The 21,033-nt window shown below is 38.0% G+C and overlaps 1 protein-coding gene across 1 annotated transcript; it reads right to left on the reverse strand.

The window, feature by feature from the left end:
* Positions 1-4,331: 4,331 nt before the first annotated feature.
* Positions 4,332-21,026, reverse strand: ANAPC4 (anaphase promoting complex subunit 4). Its single transcript, XM_031588437.2, has 28 exons — positions 20,801-21,026; positions 19,383-19,488; positions 18,647-18,779; positions 17,423-17,497; positions 17,263-17,289; positions 16,883-16,927; positions 15,675-15,759; positions 15,178-15,288; positions 14,524-14,607; positions 14,205-14,291; positions 13,448-13,512; positions 13,309-13,351; positions 13,130-13,206; positions 12,628-12,728; positions 12,497-12,548; positions 12,174-12,229; positions 11,835-11,881; positions 10,880-10,936; positions 10,648-10,704; positions 9,931-10,024; positions 9,553-9,650; positions 8,980-9,041; positions 8,857-8,895; positions 8,661-8,762; positions 7,301-7,378; positions 6,242-6,412; positions 5,630-5,753; positions 4,332-5,221 (listed from the first exon to the last, which is right to left on the reverse strand). The coding sequence occupies exons 1-28, from the start codon at positions 21,017-21,019 to the stop codon at positions 5,006-5,008; spliced, it is 2,511 nt and encodes an 836-aa protein (XP_031444297.2). The 5' UTR covers positions 21,020-21,026; the 3' UTR covers positions 4,332-5,005.
* Positions 21,027-21,033: the final 7 nt, after the last annotated feature.

Genomic DNA, 21,033 nt, shown 5'->3' on the forward strand with positions numbered 1-21,033 from the left:
ACGCTCAGGACGAGGAGCAGCAGCTACCGACTCGTTCCGACTTCGGACTCTTCTTAGATTGGCAGTCGTGTGCTGATTGCGGACAGGCCTCTTTGTATCCCTAATCGCCGTCCCGCCCTGCCTCTCAGAGCCATCCGCTCACTGCTCAGGTCCTTTGTTTCCTGACGACCCGCATGGACGCGTATTGCAGGACTTTGAAGACCCGCTAATCTCGGTGCCTTCAGCACATACCGCTCTCACAGCCCGTCTGTTGCAGTTTGTTCCCCCACACCCTGACATTCCCATTCATACCTATCTTAACTACTAAGATCCTGCACCGTTTCAGTGACTACCAGGAGAACTCGAGAAATAGTATTCCCCTGTGCAACGAAGCACAGAAAGGATTCACCCGCACAACAGAACTGCACGGTATCGTAAGGCAAGAACTGAACTGACAGTGGCCATAGCTTATGAACTGGTGGGCTTTGATACCGGTTTCGTTAAATAAGGTCGTATGTATGCTGTGTTCCCTTTCTCAAGGGATTACGTGATGTTGAAAAATGCTTTACAAAGTAACACAATTTAGAATAGATTTATTTCTAGGTACAACAATAAAAGCATTAAATAACCAAACAAAACAGAACTCTCCTCTTCCTTACTCACCACTTCATCTTCCCGGCCTAACATTTTTTAGAAACAAAAGAAGCAGGCATTATGCAAACAGTCCGTTGTTTTTTTTTTTTTCTTGCAACTGATGAAAAGAAATCAAAATTAAAACACGCTGCCTGGAAATCACAGTGCCTCTCCTCCACCCCCTCCTGCATTTCCATCTTCTGAACGCTGTCTGAACAGTTGGAGCGCTGAACCTGCTGTAAACTGATAAGCTGCAAGAGAGGGGACATAAGAAATGTAATGCCTTTATAAAAGACTAAGTGCAGATATTATCCATTTGCTTCCAGTCTAGTAGGATTGCATTATAAAGGGAACATGGTTAATTCAACGATTGGAAAAGCAGAACTTATTTTCTTCAGATGTCTGCAGCGTTTGAAAGCCTTTTGCTATCCTCAGGAAACCGCAGGTTACTTCAGCAGTCTAAAATAAATATGTGACCAGATGAACAAATTCCTTACCTTTGCCCCTCTGATTCTTATCAGTAGTGGTTGTTTAAGAGAATGATTTTCACTGCACCTCAGGGCAAGCGTTCATCTTCAGTACAAAATTTATATGTGAACTCTCTTGGCAACCAAAAAGAGCAAGATCAGGCTGTTGTAGTGACTCATTTAAGAGAGACATAGGGCAAAACAGAGCCACAGACGTGGCTCTAAATCTGTAGAAGAATCACTGAAGTGAGAAAGGTAGAGTGGGCTTTTCATTTTTGGTATTGTGATGCTTTACTGGTCCGTTCAGGGAATACTTTGTACCTCTCACCTTCTCACGTGTGCAGCTCTCCAGGCTGCCGAAAAACAAAAGATTTTTCAGTGAAGCAAATTGGATTGTTCAAGGCAGAACAGACTCAGTGATGTACTAAAAGAACTCCAACACTTGACCCAACACACAAGAGCTCTGCTGGGGCGTGTTTGAATTTCTTGTATATGGTGATAATACAGACTTTAAAATAGGGTCTTCTACTTCCTAGAGTAGGTCCTAAGTAGTTTTTTTCTCTTTGCTAGGATAAATTCACCCTAGGAGGTAGGGTTCTTAGTGAGATATGTAAGAAGGAAAACTGATAGGATTCTTTATCTACTAAGTTAATTGTGGGAACTGCAAAAACAAAAACAAACAAAAAAAACCACCCAAGGTCTTCTGATTCACAGTAGTAGGCATGATTACATCATTTGCACACAGTTGTAAGACAGCCAGGTAGCAGTAGCTGTACAATACCCCCTGGGGGAAGAATGCCAGAACACCCACATATTTATATCCCATTGTAACTTCAACCGTGGGCTTTGCTGGCACCAATCGTTTACCGACTGATTTGCTAGCAGCTCTATTATTCAACCTGAAGGTACAGCTGAATGCACTTTATTCACCTACAAGGGGCATTTCATTTCTTTTTATTCCAGAGTTTCCTAGTGGTTTGGGGTTTTTTTTTGTTTGTTTGTTTTTCTTTTTTTTTCCCCCTTCTTCCATGGCAGCATTCTCCTTAGAGATCATTAGGTCACTTTGCATCTCCTTCCTTGAAGCTCACACTATGAAAATTCAAACGCTCTCTTCATTCATATGCATCTCCTTATGAATGGATTGCTGAAGTCTTTCTTCCCCTCTCCAAAATGTCATTCTTCGACTGTTTAGACCTTGTGCCTTTGCTTCATGACACAAGTTAAGCTGGCTCTTCACCTAAAGCAAGAAATGAGAGTCACCTGCAAAAGCAATTGCTCATTTAAGGTACCTATTACTGCAGAATGCAACAACACGAGCCAACTCTGACTACAGAAACTTAACGTAGAACTTAAATGCTTACCGACATGGCTTTTCCATTTTGTTGAAGCTTACATACTGTCTTAAACAAGCAAACCCCTTGTTTTTTCAGAATAAGAAACAATAGGAACAAGTGCAGATAATGCTACAGAAATACACTCTCTTTCCTGGTCTGCTTAAAAGAATTAGTTAACTAAATCAAGTCTATGTTCAGTATTTCTCTACATACTTCCTGTCTGTGTGAACAGCTCAAGTGGTCACATATGAAGCCAGATGTGACTGAGCAATCAAATCCACAGAAGTGGGAGGCAACAGTGCCACAAACAGATCATGGCACGCACAGATTGTGAAGCAAAGCAACACTAACTGCTGAGAGTGCAAGAGAAACTTGGCAGTGCAAAAGGTTGCACATTAGGCAGAGATCAGGCAGAAAAAGCACAGACCAAAGGTCCAGAAAGGGGACTACACAAACCAAATGGCGGAAGAATAGAAGATGCAAGAAATCTTCAAAATAGTTAGAAACACCACACATGAAAAAGAAGCAGACTTAAAAGCAGCAGCTGTAGCTGACTCTTAATGGATCTAAAGATTAGTATTACAAAGAGCAAACTATGGGTGCATGGCTGAGAAAAAAAAAATATATATATATATATATAAAATATATACATACTGCTATGCTATCAAGAAAGAATAAGAACTCATTTGCAGCAGAAAAAGGCTGAAAGACCATTCCGTTAGCATTAAAAAAAAAAAAAAAAAAGATGAGGAGTGAGAAGCGAGTCCCAGCAGGTCCAGACACCATCAAAATCCTCAAAAACTAGATCAAATGTTTTCCTTTGAAAAGATACATAAGCATATTGCTGATGCATTTACTATTATAGAAATAAGATAGCAAAACTAAGACAGAAGGAAACAGCAAGACATTCAGAAGCACTGACTCAAACTGTACATTTGTACCACGTTGCTGGGAAAAGCAGAAAGTGTGTATGTACTTTTTCAAGCCAGAAACAAAGTTATCATTCACTCAATGACTAGAATGGCCCACAGACTAAGCCCAGAGAGATTTCTAAAGAACACATCCCTGTGAAATAGGACACAGTTATTATTAACACAAATTTAGAAATTGTGGGCAGGGCAGATCACATTTTCATATGCTGGTAGACCAATGCTACTTAGCAGAAAACACAGCAAAACAATTGTTTCCAAGCACTCCAGCGTGACAATTCTTAAAGCAAATTCAAAGGCAAAAATTTCCAGGAGAACTTTAAGGCCAAGCTTGACTTGAATTGGTTCGGTAGTTGCAGCAATTTCTCATCAAGAACAACTGATCTACGTGGAAAATGCACGGCACACGTGAATAGGCATTCCTGCCCCTCCTGTTCCACACCTTCCTTGTGCCTTCAACCATTTGTAAGATGAGAGCACTGAACAGCCAGCAGCTTTCTAGGACAGTTACGAACAACAAGTCTCTCTCAAACAAACAAACTAAAAATCTCAAAAAGTGCACTCAAAAAAAAAAAGTGACTTAAAAATGGCATATTTCAAAACAAGAGGATGAATCTAACACCTGACTTCTGCAGTGCCAAACAGCAGTTTGAGAAGACTGATCTGTTTTTGAAATATAGAACGGAGCACATGTATAAGACCTGGATCTTTTTAGAAATAAAAAATACATGCTGTTCCAAAAGGAAGATTGTGCATTTAGCAGCATTGTTCATTAAAAGAGATGATATAGTTAAGGGCTCAAGCCAGCCACTAGGCAACAAGAAAAGATGTCAGATTTCCAGATGCCACCTCCAGCTTTTAGTGCTAGCACTGCACCACTCCTACAACAATATATAAATTAGCAAGCAACATAGTCCTGCTGAAGCCTGACAAGACACACAATGCCACATCAAATTAAAAAAATATTCTCTTTTAACTTCTTGTTACAAAAAAAAAAAAAAACCAAAACAGCAGAAGGAAAAATACAGGAGCAATTTTACACAAACTAGGCAGGCTGAGGTTTCTGACAAAACACACACATTGTACTCAGAACTAAAGAACTGCACAGATTGAACAAATACTGTATTACTGAGGACACAGATTTTTATCAGAATAGCTTTTTAAAAGTATTTAAGTAACAGCTGCTAACTTTTCGTGTCCAGCTAGTTTTATGCTGATCTGCAAGCCTGTTGTTCTCTATAGCTACACTTGAAGTGTAGCTATAAAAGAAGTTTCTGTACCCCTTAGTAGAACACAAAGTCTAACAAGGGGAGGTGGTTTTGGTCTTCAAAAATTAGGGTTTTGTTGTTTTCACATACACGCTCATTTTATCTTCAGAACAGTATTCAGAACTGATTAGGTTAACCATAAAAACTTCAGTTAGTATTTTTCCTACACCTACAAAAAACTGCAAATAGAAAACCTCTGCAAGAAACAGTTCCTACCAAATCACTGTGCCAAGAAAAAAAAGTCAAGCTTGTATATTCTAGAACATAGTTGGTCTTTGTTAAGAAGTAATACAGAACACACAACATATTAACGCTGCAGGGTAGGTATGGCAAACATCATCTCAGTAACCAGAAGCTGGATTTCAGTCTTTTCCCTTTACCAGGGAAAACCTGTGTCAAAGACCCAGGTTTGATTCATTTTCTTCAGTTTCATCAGGTAGTTCTTCAGCTGATGCACCACACACGTTGTCTTCGTTATCCACAGAGCGATTCAGCTCTTCAGGTTCCCCAGCTGCAATCTGAGTTGTTTCTTCTTCTTCCTCTTCTTCAACTTCTCCATCATCCTCTACATCCATCTCAAACACTCTCACATGACGAAGATTTGAACTTAGCTATGGAAATATTAAGAAATCTTGATTAATAAGTAATTTAAAAAGAACACAGATACCAATTTATGTATTGCCCAATAGCTCTGAAAATAGCCTTTATCTTCGAAATGAAGGTACCATAGAAATTAGCAATTGTTTTATGGCTCTGCAAACTGTAAAGTAAAGCAAGTCTATCTATTAATTGCTATTAATTTTTTTCCAAGTTATGTAATGCCTGTCTCACAGGCATGGCTTTGTTCTGACAAATTGATAATAGATTCTGAGAGAATAATTAATTTGTAAGAAATGAAATGATGATTATCAAGACTTTTGTTTCTGTTAACTTTATGAGGTTTACAGACTATCCTTCTCTCTAGCTATAGAGCATTTCCTTTCCCTCCCATCCAGACTTGTTCACAGATATGTACTTACCACACAGGAAACTTTTCTAATACCATTTACAGCAACATACTGAGCTTTCATGTTCTCCAGCACTCTCCACTGGTTGTCCAAGAAGACAGTACGTGTTGCTATCTCATCACTTTGCTCAGCCAAACTGCAAGAAGAGATGCACAAAACATAAGAAAATTTCAGTACTAAAACAAAAACATAAACCCCAGTCAGCCCCGGGTTTGGGTTGGTTTTTTTTTTGTGTCTAGATTTTACTATACCATATGCAACAAATAGACAAGCATTTAAAATCATAATTCCATATGCTCCAGATACTTTAGAAGGGAGGATAAAACTGTGCAGACACAGCATGTTTTGAGTGCTGCAAGAGATCACAACAGGACAGAATGGAGTTGTATCAGTCCTGTCTTGTCCCAGGTAACAACTATGGCAGGAAGATGATGCTGACTTTCCTTCAAATCTCTCCTCTACAAGAACAAAGTTCTGGAGGCAATGTCTGCACTTACACAGAAGTGACCTCTGTGACCTTTGATCAACATATCTCTTCACTACCACTTACAAGAGCTGTATGCGATTCCCTATTACAGTGGCCAAGACTGGTTTGAACTTGTTTTTAATACTGCCTGTTCCCACCTTTTACTAGAATCCCAGATGAATTCCACTTCTTGATCCTCATTTGTGTATACCGAAGATAAAGGCAGCTGGGCCAAGATTCTCTCCTTCCCCTCTTGTTCCACACTCTCCTTCAGAACTACAGTTACAGTTTCATCATCATAAAAATGTGCATCTAAACAACTGTAGCACCTATACGAAATAAAATAATACCTACATATTAGGAAGCAACAAGGAATAAAAGTGATCATAGAACAAAAATATTTTTATGCTGCACAGCACTCAAGTTAAGTAGTATTCATTAGTTAACAGTGAGCCTTACTGTAAACAATGAAAAGATCAGTTGTGCAACTAACACACTGCAGTTAACGCAAATAGCAAGGAAAATTAGGAAACAGTTGGTGATGGTGAGGGCCATCACCAGGCCTTTCTAAATTAAAAGCATGAACTTACTCTGCCATGACTTCTGAGATTCCTTCCTTCAGGAATATGAAGTCTCTATCTTATTTTAAGATTACTGATATAAGAAAAAGTTGTTCCCAACTAACTCTGCACATGTACCAAGGTTCAACTTCTTGATTAGAAAACTAAAATGCTTACTTGACCTTACGTGCAAGATAACTCAGTAGTCTCAAGCTGCACCAGGGAGGTTAAAATGGATACTGGGAAAAATTTCTTCATGGAGAGGGTGGTGAAGCATTGCAATGGTGAAGTGGTGGAGTCTGTATCATGTGATGATTTAGGAGATGTGCAGTCATGGCACTAAGGGACAGGTTTTAGTGATGGGACCTGGTATGTCCGGTTGATGATTGCTTTGTGATATTGAAGGTCTTTTCAAGCCTAAATGGCTGTGTGGTAAGATTCTTACCATCCTACACCTTCACGCACCTGTACCATGTCTTATGGCCCGACTCACTTGGGAACTACAAGCTCTTGCAGAATGTGAAGTGCTAATTTGGAATATAAAAGCCAAACCATAATGCTAGAGAAGTTAACTTCAAGTAAAATGAACACTCAAAAACACGGTCTTCGATACCACAGTCTGCATCCCTGGAAGAAGAATCAATTAAACATACTGACCTGGAGTCTGAGCTCTCATTTATAGTGTTGTTCAAGAAGTTTCCAAACTCCACTGCAACAATTCCGTTACCGACAGACCTAAAGGTACCAACAGACCATTATCTTGGTGACATTTTATTTCCATCTGTAGAAAATCCAAAATCTTAAAGTGCAACTGCAGTACAAAATGGTGCAATCCCATCTGTTTTACAAAGCATATGACTACATCTCCAGATGATGTAACAAGTGGATGGAAACTTTTTGATTTCTCTTGCCTCTCAAGCAAAATGTGACTAAAAGAGCCAAATGGGAAAGTCCTTCTGGGTTGTAGGATACAGTTCTTCATTGAACTCTCAGCCCAATTGTCCTAGTTTCAAGTCCATTAAGTTACCTCTTATTTGCATCTATAGAACATGAGTTAATACTACCTAAGATTTACAAGGAAAATTTTCACAAAAAGGGTGGTGATTCACTGGAACTGGCTGCCCAAGGAGGTTGTGGATGCCACATCCCTGAAGGCATTTAAGGCCAGGCTGGATGTGGCTCTGGGCAGCCTGGTCTTGTGGTTGGTGACCCTGCCTGTGGCAGGGGGGTTGAAACTACATAATCATTGTGGTTCTTTTCAACCCAGGCCATTCTATGATTCTATGAAGATACCAGTGAGGAAGGAAATACAAAAGAAACTACACCGCAAGGCTATAATTTTGTCTTCAGAAGCTCTCAACCAGAAACAGGAGGTATTTCCATCATGTGTTCCTTCAGCAGTAAAAATGTTCTAAAAATTCTCACCCTGTCATAGCTCATCATCTCCTCAAGTTAAACAACATACATTATAAAAATCGCTATTTTATGGAGTAGTTTTTGTTGTTTTCCATACCCAGGTCATGTCAGTGCACTGCACCTTAGGTAGAGAAATTCCTGAAGGTGCAAAAATGATATCCCAAAGAGATATATTTGTTGAACCTACATGTCCACCCACCCCATTTTCCCTAGTGTTTTAAATCACAGGCTATAAGGAGTTCACAGTATTTTCAGCAAGACAAATGAACATGGTAAGCCTGATTCTCTACAAGTTTTCTTAGTTCACAAAGAGTAATTCCGTGAGAAGCAAAACAAAGGGAACCTGACCTTTTCCTCCTGAGCCCACAAACATCCTGGATGTTTTGATCAGATTTTCTGAGTTTAATAAAATACGAATTCCTACTGTAGTTTCCCACTGCACATCTCAACACCTTCCACTTTGGTGAATTCTCTAGTACCCTAGAAGGACTGTGCTCATAGTCCTTCAATCTCTCTTTTTGCAGAAAAAATTCAAGTTGCAACTGTCTCTATACATATGATAAGTCTCACAAACCATTCCCCTTCCCTCCCTTTTTCTTACCTGGAAGTATCTGTATGTCTCCTTAAAATGTGTATTTTAGAAATAGAACTTTCTAATATGGTAAAGAGAACATAATGTATGTTGGATGTTTTGTCATTCCACCTGTAATGTTAGGTGAGGAAAGAGGAAATGAGAAGTTAAACCATATTTTAAGAACAGGTAAATGACACACAACAAGAAATAACAGCATACTTACAGAAATGGTAGTTTAAATAACTGAGGTGAGGAATCTTCACTGAAAAGGAAAAACAAAACAAGTGTACAAAATAATATTATAATTTTGTGCAGCTGAACTTCAGAAATAATGTTAAAAACATACCTTCGGGAAGTTTTGTAGAGAGACACACAGAATGCTTGATGCACTGACTTTCCAATCACATCCTAACAAATATAATAAAAAGAGCAAAGAAAAAGCAAGTCATTCATGATATATCCCTTCTTAAGAAAACTAAATCAATAAATACATAAAAAGAATAAAATCCAAGTGTATTTGAAAGAAAAGTCCACAAATATTTACACTGAAATAACTATCACTAATACAAACACTGTCACTTAACACACCTATTTCATATTTCTTCAGAAGATACAGACTGATGTACTGTCAACTAATCAGCTATCTAATCTGTAATTTGTATATCAAATTATTTAATATTAAAATAGCTCTCATCAATGCAGAAGGTAAACAGAATGCAAAGAAAACACAAAACAAAAAAAAAATCCTCCACTGAATTTAAGACATTCAGTAGTGGTTAAGCTGGAATGCATTCTGCCAGTTACGTTGTAGGCACTCAAAGGTAAAAATTAAAATTTCAGGCCTTGCTAAGCATGATCACCATCTTCAATTGACTGTTACCCCTAGAAGAAAGTTATAATTTATATAAATTGCACTTACAGCTGGCTTTTGTAAACACTGATCAATGACTTCTTCCATCTGCCTTTTGACAAAATGCAGTGATTTATCAGGATAGTAGGGAAACAAAAGTGGACTTTCTGCAAACAGATAAAGCTCATTAAAAAAATGTTTATAACTCTATAAAAATATACTATACTGCTACTAAAGTGACAGTGGAGTGAGTCTCCGGAAGGGCCAGTAAGCTGCTAACAAGCCTAGAGCACATGGTTTAGAGGAGAAGTTAAGGGACCTGTATTTCATTCCACCTAGACGAGCAATATGAAACTAACTCCTAAGCACAAAAAAAAAAAAAGGATTACTCTTATGTTAAGTTCTCCACATACCTTCAATTCACTGTTTTACTCAAGCACACATTACCTTTAACATGAGTACTACTTTTAAGAAAGTGAAACCACTGGTTTCCTTCTGTATTAGGTGGAGATACAAGATCTTCGTCTTCATCTTTCAAGTACTAGAAAAGAAACAGACATTTATAAGTCTGCAAGTTAAAAATTAAAAATTAAAAAAGCAATATTAGAATTCACTTCCAACAATACATAATCACAGAATTGTAAGGAGTGGAATGGACTTCTGGAGATTATCTAGTCCAAGCCCCATACTGTCTCCCACAAGTTAAACATTCCTTCTAAATATAACATGTCTATATTTAAAATATAATATTCCACTCCTCCTAGAAATAAATAAGAAATCAACTATTGTTTAATATCATACAGTAGCACTTTCATGTGCAACTGATTCTCAAACAATACTTGAACACAAACATTTAGAAATCCAGTGACTAACAACATAAAGACAATGAGTAGACTTTAATTGTACACTACTATTGCTGGCTGCAAAGAGATTTCACCCTTTTCCTAAAATACTGCGTATGTAAGGAAAAACTATAAAATGTTATAATTTTTTCTTTATCTAATAACAAAGAAAATATTGACAATAACCTCTGTTTACTATGACTGGAATGCACAATACATAGCAGAGGGGACAGAGAAGAAAAATGGGCACAACTTTAAAAGCTTTTTCATCTAATGATTTTCTCTCTTCTTCCCTCCTTCCATGTATTCTCTAGTTCTTTACCTGGCCAACCCTCTCCACATTGAAGTATTTTCCTTTGCGATTGTAAAGTTCCGGAGCCTGAAAAAAAAAAATAATAATGCAAACAAAACCAAAATTGAAACCCAAAGTGACTAAGAAATAAGGCACAAAAAGATGATGGAATTATTTTACTTAAAATTGTTCCTATTCAATTACTAGCAGCAAAAACAGAGTAATCAAGTACCACTGCTGTCAATAAATTAGGATTACTTACCTCATTGAAATGCTCAGTAAGAAAATCCGCAACAAACGTGATATCTTTTTGAGTCATCTAAAATAAAAAAGAAACAAAAAATGGAGCAAAGGGAAACAAAGTTTGAGAATTACATATAAATGAGCACAGAATGCATGTTCTATAGCCTGAACAAGGCCAATACATTGCTGCTCACAGGGCAAGCACTGAAGACCCTCGCCAGCTTGTAAACCCTCTTTTGAAATCTCTCCTTTTTATTCACATTTGTCTTGTACAGAAGGGCCTCAAACTGGAGAAAGTATTCCAAATATGATCTGACTAGTGCTAAATAAGGAAGGTTATTATTTCTCTTGGCCATAATGCTGTTAGAACAACCCTGGCTCCTCTATACTGCCCTTTGTTGCCCGAGCCCATTGCTGGCTCATGCCAAGCTTGCCTCCACCAACATGGCTGACCTCCTTCCCAGCTAACCAGGGCTGTGCTGCTGCAGATTCTTCCCTGGGAGTAATTTTGTATTTGTTCTTGTTGAAACTCAGGAGGTCCTTATCAGTTCATTCCTGCAGCCTATTTCCCTTTGGACGTCTCCATCTGCCCTTAAGCACATCAGCTGATACACCCACTATGGTAGTGACTGCAGATCAGATGCAGGTGTTATCTGTTTCTTCTCTCAGATAAAGATGTTAAAATCTGATTCCTGTTAACTTCATCATTTAGGGCATATAAAGAGTCACCATACACGTATTTCACAGAGGACTAGGGTCATATATGCTGCACTATTAAAAGAAAACAGTAACAGTTATATATGCAAGACAGTACATTAATGTGTTAGCGTGAATGTGCAGGCATCAGCTTTCTCAAAGAAATGTCACAGGCACATCCTTTAAGTTTTGGAACAAAAAATACATTTTTAATCTTGCTCTATAAGTCAAGCAGAAAACAAAATATACCACTATTAATGAGAAAATGTTAGTACTACCTTGTTCAGCTCTGGAAGCACATGATCTTCTGACATCCTCAACATAGCTGAGGAGAAAAAAAAGATATGTTTTTTTTCTTAATATTCTTAATTTTTCATTGCTATATAATATGACAGTGTTGATAATATACGAAGGATTAATTTGTCAGAAGCTAAAGAGTCTGAAAAGAACAATTGTGAATTGGGACTGAAATTAAGCTTTACTTACCCTACTAAATTGCAGAAAACATCTATGGTAGTAATAAACAGATGGATATAGCTAAGACTGGCATAATTAACTGTTGGCATTTTGGTATTTACAAAATAGATACCAAATATTTACTACATCATCAAGCTTACCAACATACAGCCATCGAAAAAATGCTTTGAAGTTTTTCATACTACTGTCAATAACTCTGCAGAAGAAACAATAACAAGTTACCAGATGTCACAAGCTGTTGCAGGTTTAAGTTCTGTATCTCTTACAGACAGATACGTAACTATTATCAACTTCTTAAAAATGCCAAATGCATCTCTCCCTGTAAGACTCTTGTCGGCATACAAGCCAACGAGATGCAGCAAGACAAGAGCTCATCACCAACAGAGGAGCCATACCTGCCATCTTTCTCTAATCCCAAGCCACAGTAGCCAAGTTATTAAAATTCTTCAGACTTTATACTTACTGAAGCAGCTCATTTGCTTTTAGGATGAAAGAACCGACAGCAGTAGTAGCCTCTGTGAAGAGAGCAAGCCATTGACATTATGCTTACAAAAGTCAAATAAGTGTAGTTAAGTAGGACACACACTACTGTACCTTCAATTCCAGATGCATCTAATCCCAGAGACTCGTATTTTTGTTTCCATAAAGCCATTCCTTTCAACTCACTCAAATAGTATAAGAGTGCTTCTGAGCCACTAGGAAAGTAAAGCAAAGAACCAATCTTTTAGTCATGGTTTGATAACTGCTTCACTGTGCACCAACTTTTTAACTTTTAATGGGCAAAGTGGAGAACTTTATAAAATCACCTGGAATGTAAGAGCTAAGAAAGTATTTGCAGAAAAGCAAGCATTGTCTTTATAGCTTTGACCACCACACATTATTGGGGAACATTTCCTATAAAAATACCAAGCAGTGATATATAGCTTATATTCCACGGAGACTGTCCAAAATACGAGCTCTGAATCATCCACAACTAAATTAGCACATGGTGTATTACCATGTATCATATAAGAACTACTGATACTGCACCCTGTCTTTTAGCAAAGAACATAAAATGCCACTTAATCTAAAATTTATTGGATATTTAGTGACGTACCTCTGCAAATGACTTATAACCAATTTTTGTATACTGGAATAGGAGGACTCTATGGACTGACCGAGCTTTTTTAAACCCTGTTAAAAAAGAAAAATAATAATGTTTTCTTAATGTAAATGAACAGTGATTAACAGATACTGAAATGTATAGTTCTAAGACATTAAATAATATTAACATACCTTTACTGTCAGTTGGTTCATTAATAATGCCTGCAGTTCCAGACTAAAAAGGGACAGAGAAGAGAAAACCAAATATGCTTTCATTTTGTATTTTAGTATCAGATGCAAATGCATATTCAGATAAAACAACAGTAGCTACCTTGCTTTGCCCCATAACAACAGCTGCATAAACTCATCCTGAACAGAAGTGGTTGTATTCTTTTCCTGTCAGCCAAAATGATTGAAATAGATTGGTAAAGAGATTACATTCAGCCTACCAAATAACGTCACAGACACCTCAAATAAAGTACATTATAAAACCCACCCTTACTCTTGAATGCTGAAATCAGACTATGGATCTTTTGAAATTCAATTCAATTCAATGATTCAAGTTCAGTATTTTCAATTATTTTCAGTTGTAATACTCAGTAAAAATTCTAAGCAGTTTCCATCATCAAGAATCTATGTTAAAAATAAATACATTAATTACTTGATTCAATTAAGTGCTAGCCATGCACACAAACCATATGTAAATATATTATCTGATACATATGCTCCACTGAGTTAAGCTGAAAATGGTGATTGGCTGCTGCTCAACATTTACAATACACAGTTTATTAGTGACTGAAGTAGAAAGAACACAACCTTAAACAAAAAGCAATTGTTAATAGCTGTGCAAGCTAAAAAATACTGCTTTTAAATAACAAAGAATAAACAAAATAAAGGAGTATCACAATGCAATCACACTTCACTGTTCTCAGACATCTGCAGCATCACAGCAGTTTGCCTCTGAACTTAGAGACTGTTTTCTGGAGGCCTTACACAAACAGCACTAAGATAATGTACTATGTAGTTAACATGAACAGCAGATCTACTACAGAAACAGTTTTCCAAAAGATCAGTTCATACTACAATACCTGTACAAATTTTGTTAGCCGTGAGTCCATCTGCATCAATATTTCTTCCCACGCTTCACACATGCACGTCAATGACAAGTTTATATACTGCAATACAGACACTAAAATTAGCCTTACTCCCTTTTTTCTCCTTCAGTACATATTAAATAACTGGATGTTGTAACACAAATGGAAGATATATATTACAGACATCATATGAAATTTCTAATCAACTTTTCAAGCTAGAGCTCCACATTTACTTAAAGCCAACAGAAGTTTCCTACTAGAAAAATTTTACTTCCTGTAAGAATATTGAAGCTTCTAAGACTTGAAACCATACCTGTAACAGTGTTGAAATGTGAGTAAACTTTCGGGCCATTCGAGTTACCTCAGGTAAATAACTTGATAATAGACTGGTGTCCAGCTATAACAAATAGAACAGTTAACAGATCATTTGTTTTTTAAACAATTTTGGGTTACTGAAATAAAAACACAGATGGAGAGGACCCACAGAGAAACTTACTATTTCTTATTTTCTTTAAGTTGATTTTAAGAAGAAAACAGGGCAATGAGTATTTTAATCTATCTATAAAAGCTCTTTAGAATGGTTCTAATTTTGGAGTTCTAACAGTAATAATTTTAAGGATGACTGTTCTGGATAGAAGAGATGATGAACAGTACGGCAGCTACACTTTTTTTTTCAGAATGAAGAAAAATGAAGTAACTGTAATTGAATAAATGAATGTTATACTTGAAGTAATATTTTATCAGAACGTCTCAGTGCATTACAGTCAGTCTCATCTGTGAGACTGCAAGCCAATGCAATAAATCCAAAAGCTAATTCAGGGTGCATTTCAGAGAGGCTGAAAACAATTGTTGCAGGTTTTTCCTGCAAATAACAGGAAGCAATAAAGTTAGTGACAGTAAGTAAAAGAATTTTACTTTTTAGTAAAAGAAGTAAAAGAATTTTACATTTTAAAATTACTTTACTTGCCTGAAAATAAGTTATCTCTGCTTCACTGTCAGGAGAGTCTTGAATTTCTGTAATAACCGATAGTGATTTCAGATCACTAGATAAACAGAGTCCACGACAAGAACCTGCCACCTGAAGGATTCCAGTTTAAATGTTAATGAAATATTAAATTTTTTCCATATGTATTTACTGCTGTAACACATTCACATACAAAGCAAGCTATGTTCAATGACATTTAAAAACAAAGGGGAATTTTGTTCAAGAAAAAATTTACCCCTTTTAACATGGATTAGTGTTGAGCTTAGTTTCTTTTCAAACAAGATGTTAAAATCACCAGTTAGAGTGGAATGTCTTTTCAGCAATAACCACACAACCCTATCCAAAGAAATAATTATTCCTTTCTGTAAAATTTCAGCAATCCAGTTTCAGTTACATGTAAACCCACAGATGCATTATTTCATTCAATTCAGCTGTAGTTTGGTATATACTGAAGAAAAAATATATAGAAATAAACATACCCCAGTTACTGTAGCAATCTTGAACATTCCATAAGCATAAATTTCAATAAACCCTGAGCTGCCACCAAGGACAAGAGCATTAAGCCTATAAAAACAGAAGAATCTGATGAGCATATGAAAATAAACAACTTTTTTTTCTAAACTATCTGAAGTCATTTTTTAATGCAAACAAAAATAATTCTTAATATTTAATTTTCATTGCTTTTACTAAAAGATTCTCTAGAAAACCACTAAAACAAATACTGTGCTGTTGTCTACAATCCAAGAAATTTAAAAACTAAATGAAAAATATTACTAGCGTGGATTTGATTGACGAGAACTGGGTCTAAACTTGCAGGAAACAAAATCATATAGCAAATTGCTGAATGAAGGAAAAAAAAATTAACACAAAGTTAGTTCACTAACTGGAGACTTGTGGAAAAAAACTAGCAGTTTACAGCCCACCTACCAGTACAGGCTGCAAAGCATTCTTATAAAGCTACTTTTTCATTTCCCCTGTAAGTCTGTCACTGTCATACGGTGGGCCTGCTCAGTAAAACCTCAGCAGAAATAAAAACATAGAAAAGATACAGCAGCAAAGAACAGCCAGAGACAAAAACAGCAAAAGAGACAGAAACCTAGTTTAAAAAATAGGATTGGGACAAATAGATTTGTGTTCTTCTGATCACTTACCAAAATCAACTTGCTACACAATGACTTGAAAAAATACTTTTCTATGACCTCTCACTTTTTGTCTACATTTGAAACATCACACTTTGCACAGGGAGATTGCCTGCTGTGTCACAAGCACTCTACAGTCTCAGTCTACTAGACTATACATCCTCCAGGTGCTCCTAGTGTTTCCTTATATGAGATGTTTATTTTAAAGCACTCATGGTGTCTCCAAGACCAGCTTAAATAATCCATACAAGATAGCCTTTAAGTGTGCCTCAAGAAATCTTCCAAGGAAAAGAAGATATAGCACCAACAGCAGTTGATCATAAGCTGCCTGACAATCCCTTTAAGCCAAGGAGAAAAGATGTAAACTGATTGAAACTTTAAATGTTTTTTAGTATATTCCGTAAACAACTTCTTCATATACGAAAAAATGAAACATTCCACACTTTTTCTCCAGAACCCTTAAAACAGATTATCAATAACTTTAAAGTAAGCTTCTTTGTTATTTTAAAGCCAAAAAATAAAGAAAAGAACACACAAACAGAATTTACCTCACATCACCCAGAAGCTTCATAATCTCATCTGACTTCTCTTCACTGAAAATATAAAAGATATGGATGTTTTTTTAGGTACTTTGTCTCAATAGCAGAAAACAAACAAGGAAACTTAAGAGGGTGGTGACGCACTGGAACAGGTTGCCCAAGGAGGTTGTGGATGCCACATCCCTGGAGGCATTCAAGGCCAGGCTCGATGTGGCTCTGGGCAGCCTGGTCTTGTGGTTGGTGACCCTGCCTGTGGCAGGGGGTTTGAAACTACATAATCATTGTGGTTCTTTTCAACCCAGGCCATTCTATGATTCTATGAAACCCCCTAAAAAAAACCAAAACACATAAACCCCTAAAAAAAACTAAAAAAAAAGTCAGTTTCTTACCTGAAAATTTTCGCAGTGGTACTATAACTGAAAAAGGAAAAAAAAAAAAAAAGGTGAATTAGGCAGGCATCTAACTCAATGCACCAGTAGAGTAGTGCAGATATAACAAAAACAACAAGTGAACTTATTGTCTTCCCAGGCTTTCTAGTTTAAGGCTTACTTTTTTGGTAGTGCTGGTAATTTAGGCAAAATGAGATTTGCCTCATCCTCTGCATTGTAAAAGGAAGTGAGAATGCTGAAAAAGAAATGACATTGTCTTAGCTACTCGAACTGTTAAAATAGAGGAAAAGAGAATTACTGACTTTGAAGTTACCAGCATACACTCAACATGTCACGTATATTAAATAGATACGAATATCAGATAGTAATCCTAAATATATCTAAAAACTAGATTAATAAAAGAAACTTGATAATGTTTAAAATGATTTCCACCAAGTAAAGTTTGTATTTGCTGGCCCAGTACCTTGCTACTGAATCACCCATTATCTGTGGTGCAGTCACGAATGGAGGCTCTCTCTTGAAAACCTATACAACCCTGCAGCTAACCTACCTGCACCTCAGCAAAGCTTCTTACAAAGATATGTGTTACAGTACAAAGAATAGCCAACTACAGTCCTTAATAGCACACTTTACACGTGTCTGGAGGCTAGATTCCCTACATGTCTGTCCCCATCAGAGGAATGCTAGTGGTTTTCTTGATATTTTAATACAGTGGTTTTCTTGATATTTTAAGATTTCCACTTTTGGGAAACATAGTGGGAAATACTTACCCAAACTCTCATTTTTAAATAAATGTTTTAGTTATTATCTTGGACTGCCTATCAGAGGTTTTGTAAGACCACAGAAGGAGGGACCACAACATCCCCCAGCCTCAAAAACGCAACTGAGAATTCTTTGACAAAGCTCACAGTCTCTACAAGCAATCTGACTTCCTAATGCAAGCACTCCCATGGCAGAAGTGTCAGCACATTCAGGTGCCATATCAAATTAAGGCTAAGAAAAAATATTAATGCCAAACTGAAGGTCTTGAAAGCACGAGTGAAGAAAGATTTAACTATAAAACTTTTTCTAACAAAACAGATGATAATAACATTATTACAATTACTTGGTATCAAAGTTAGGTGGATCAGAAGATAGGATGCACAAGTTAACATTTAAATGCTGAAATATTGTGCATAACCTAAAGAACCACAAGACTAAGATTTCAGCACTGAAAAGAAGCACATGAGAAGCGTCTGTTAAAATTTTCCTTTTGGTTAAGATCAAGCAGTAAGACAACATAATTACAAAATATTATTTTTACTTCCTATTACATGCAAAACATACATAATAAATATGTTAGTGCTACATAGTCCATAATTTACCTTCTGTTTTTCAGACCCACCTGCTCTCTGCAGTTACTTCCATCCAATGCATATAAGTAATAGACAAGTTCACTGAGAAGGAGTGCAAGCTTTCAGGCTTTTCTACATCACACAGAATAATCCGCTTGGTATCACTAAGGCCAAAAGCCAAAACTACAAAAAGATGAGTAAAATATATAAATAACCAACATGCAAAACTTTGTACTTTATACTGAACTAGAAAACAATGCACCTTCATAGTCAATCACTACACTGTATTTTCCCTCTGCCCATTTACACTACTTTCCCAATAATCACTTGAAACCTGCATATTAGAATGAGGGTTGTTGGTCCCATCATAGTTTTAAGTGACATATTTAAGTCAAAAGCCCAATCCCACAGTTGTGTATTTACATGCTGAATCGAACACAAGCACTTCTAACACAGTCCTGCTCAGAGAACTTCTTTCTATTCTTCAAGTAAATTCTGTATTTCACATGAAAATATTCTGCTTAGTTAAGAACAGGAAACCTTGCTACACCTTGAAAAGCAATATTTTGGGTGTAAGTTCACCTTGCAATTATTTCTTGCAATTGCTTTCAACAGTGCAACTTTCCCAAATATTTTTAATAAACATACATATAATTAACCCATCCTTTTATTCAAACACAGTCTTCTTAAAGTTTCCTTCCCATACAAAAGGTATCATCACCACAACCTTCACTGACTTCCAGTAGGATTGCTTTGCAGTAAGTCATAGCATATACTTGACATTACTTTTGCCATCTGGCCTCCAAGCAAGAGCAGTCACTTCTTTTCCTGTATTTTCATTTGGAGGCAAACTCCAGACTCGTTGAAAGTTTGCAAGCCGATGAAGTAAAACCTATAAAGCAGACACATTTAAGACAGAAAAATAAAAACAGCGTTTTAAATAAAACCATTAAAATCATTGTAAATCAATTCAAGATGCAATCTCTCACAATTTTTTAGTAACTCCTACTATTATTTAATAACTCCTTCTCCTAGCAGACATTCCACTCCCACATGGTTTAAGAGACCACCACATTGTTTACTGCAGAGCAATACAGAGGAACAAACTGTACTTTGTATAAACCTAGATGCCTGTAACCAACAGGGGCTACCCACACTTCTCCAGCAAAGACAGTCCGAAAGCACAAGTCTTTCAGCATGTATGATCACATGCAGCAGTTCTGGGAAGGAAAAAAACGATGAAATTTTAGAATATCACTGATATAGGCAATGAGAATATAATTAGTGAACTCAACAAGGCCAAATGCAGGGTGCTGCACCTGGGTCACAACAACCCCAGATATTTGTACAGACTGAAAGAACTTGAGAGCAACCCTGCAGAGAAGGATCTGGGTGATAGTGGATGAAAAACTGGACATGAGCCAGCATGCACTTGCAGCCCAGAATGCCAACTGTATCCCAAGCTGCATTAACAGAGGGTTGGCAGCAGGGAGAAGGAGGGGCTTATCCCTCTCTGCTCAACCCCACGGAGCCCAAGCACAAGAAAGGTGCAGAGCTGCTGGAGTAGGTCCAGAGCAGGGCCAGAGATGACCAGAGGGCTGGAACACATCTTCTCCTGTGAAGAAAGGCTGAAGGAACTCTGCATGTTCAGCCTGGAGAAGGCTCTGGGGAAACCTCACTGAATCTGACCTGTACTGGCCAACAGAAAGACGGGGAGGGACTCAGTGAGCGTAGTGATAAGACAGGGGTAACGGCTTTAAAGTAAAACGGGAGATTTCGGTCAGATTTTAGGCAGAAATGTTTCCCTCAGAGGTGCTGAGGCACCGGCTTGGGATGCCAGAGAAGCTGTGGGTGCCCAACCCTTGGAGGTGTTCAAGGCCAGGCTGGATGTGCCCCGGGCAGCCCGAGCTGGTGGGGCAGAAGCCTGTGGAACTGGACGGATTTTAAGTTGCCTTGCAACCTGAATCATTTCACGATGCCACGAATCGGTACGGAAACTAAAACTGGAGCGAGTGACAACCATTAGAAAGCTCGATAAAACACTGCTGCTCCTGCACGCACGGCGACTCGAACCGAACGACGCCGCAGCCCGCGCTGCTCCCGCCTTCAGCCGTCCCTGCCGGCCCCGCGGGCAGCGCAGCGCTGAGCCCTCACCGCGGCCCACGGCAGGGAGGAGGCTGCCCGCCTCCCCGCGCCGCGCTCACCTCTCCCGCCCTGTTGGCCAGAGCGATGAGGTCCCTCTTGGGGGACCACGCCATGACGACGACCTCCTGCGGCAGCTGCTTCTCCCCGACCTGCCGGAAGGCGGGCATGGCGGCGGCCTCCCGCTCGCAGGGCACCTCCGCCGCGCCGCCTCCCGCCCTCCGCTGCCGGCTTCCGGAGGGGCGCTTCCTGCTCCGGGGCGGAGCCGAACGGGGCGTCATGCGGGACAGTCGTG

The sequence above is a fragment of the Phasianus colchicus genome, chromosome 4 (genome assembly GCF_987193195.1).
Source record: "Phasianus colchicus chromosome 4, bPhaCol1.hap1.1, whole genome shotgun sequence".
NCBI classification, from domain to species: Eukaryota; Metazoa; Chordata; class Aves; order Galliformes; family Phasianidae; genus Phasianus; species Phasianus colchicus.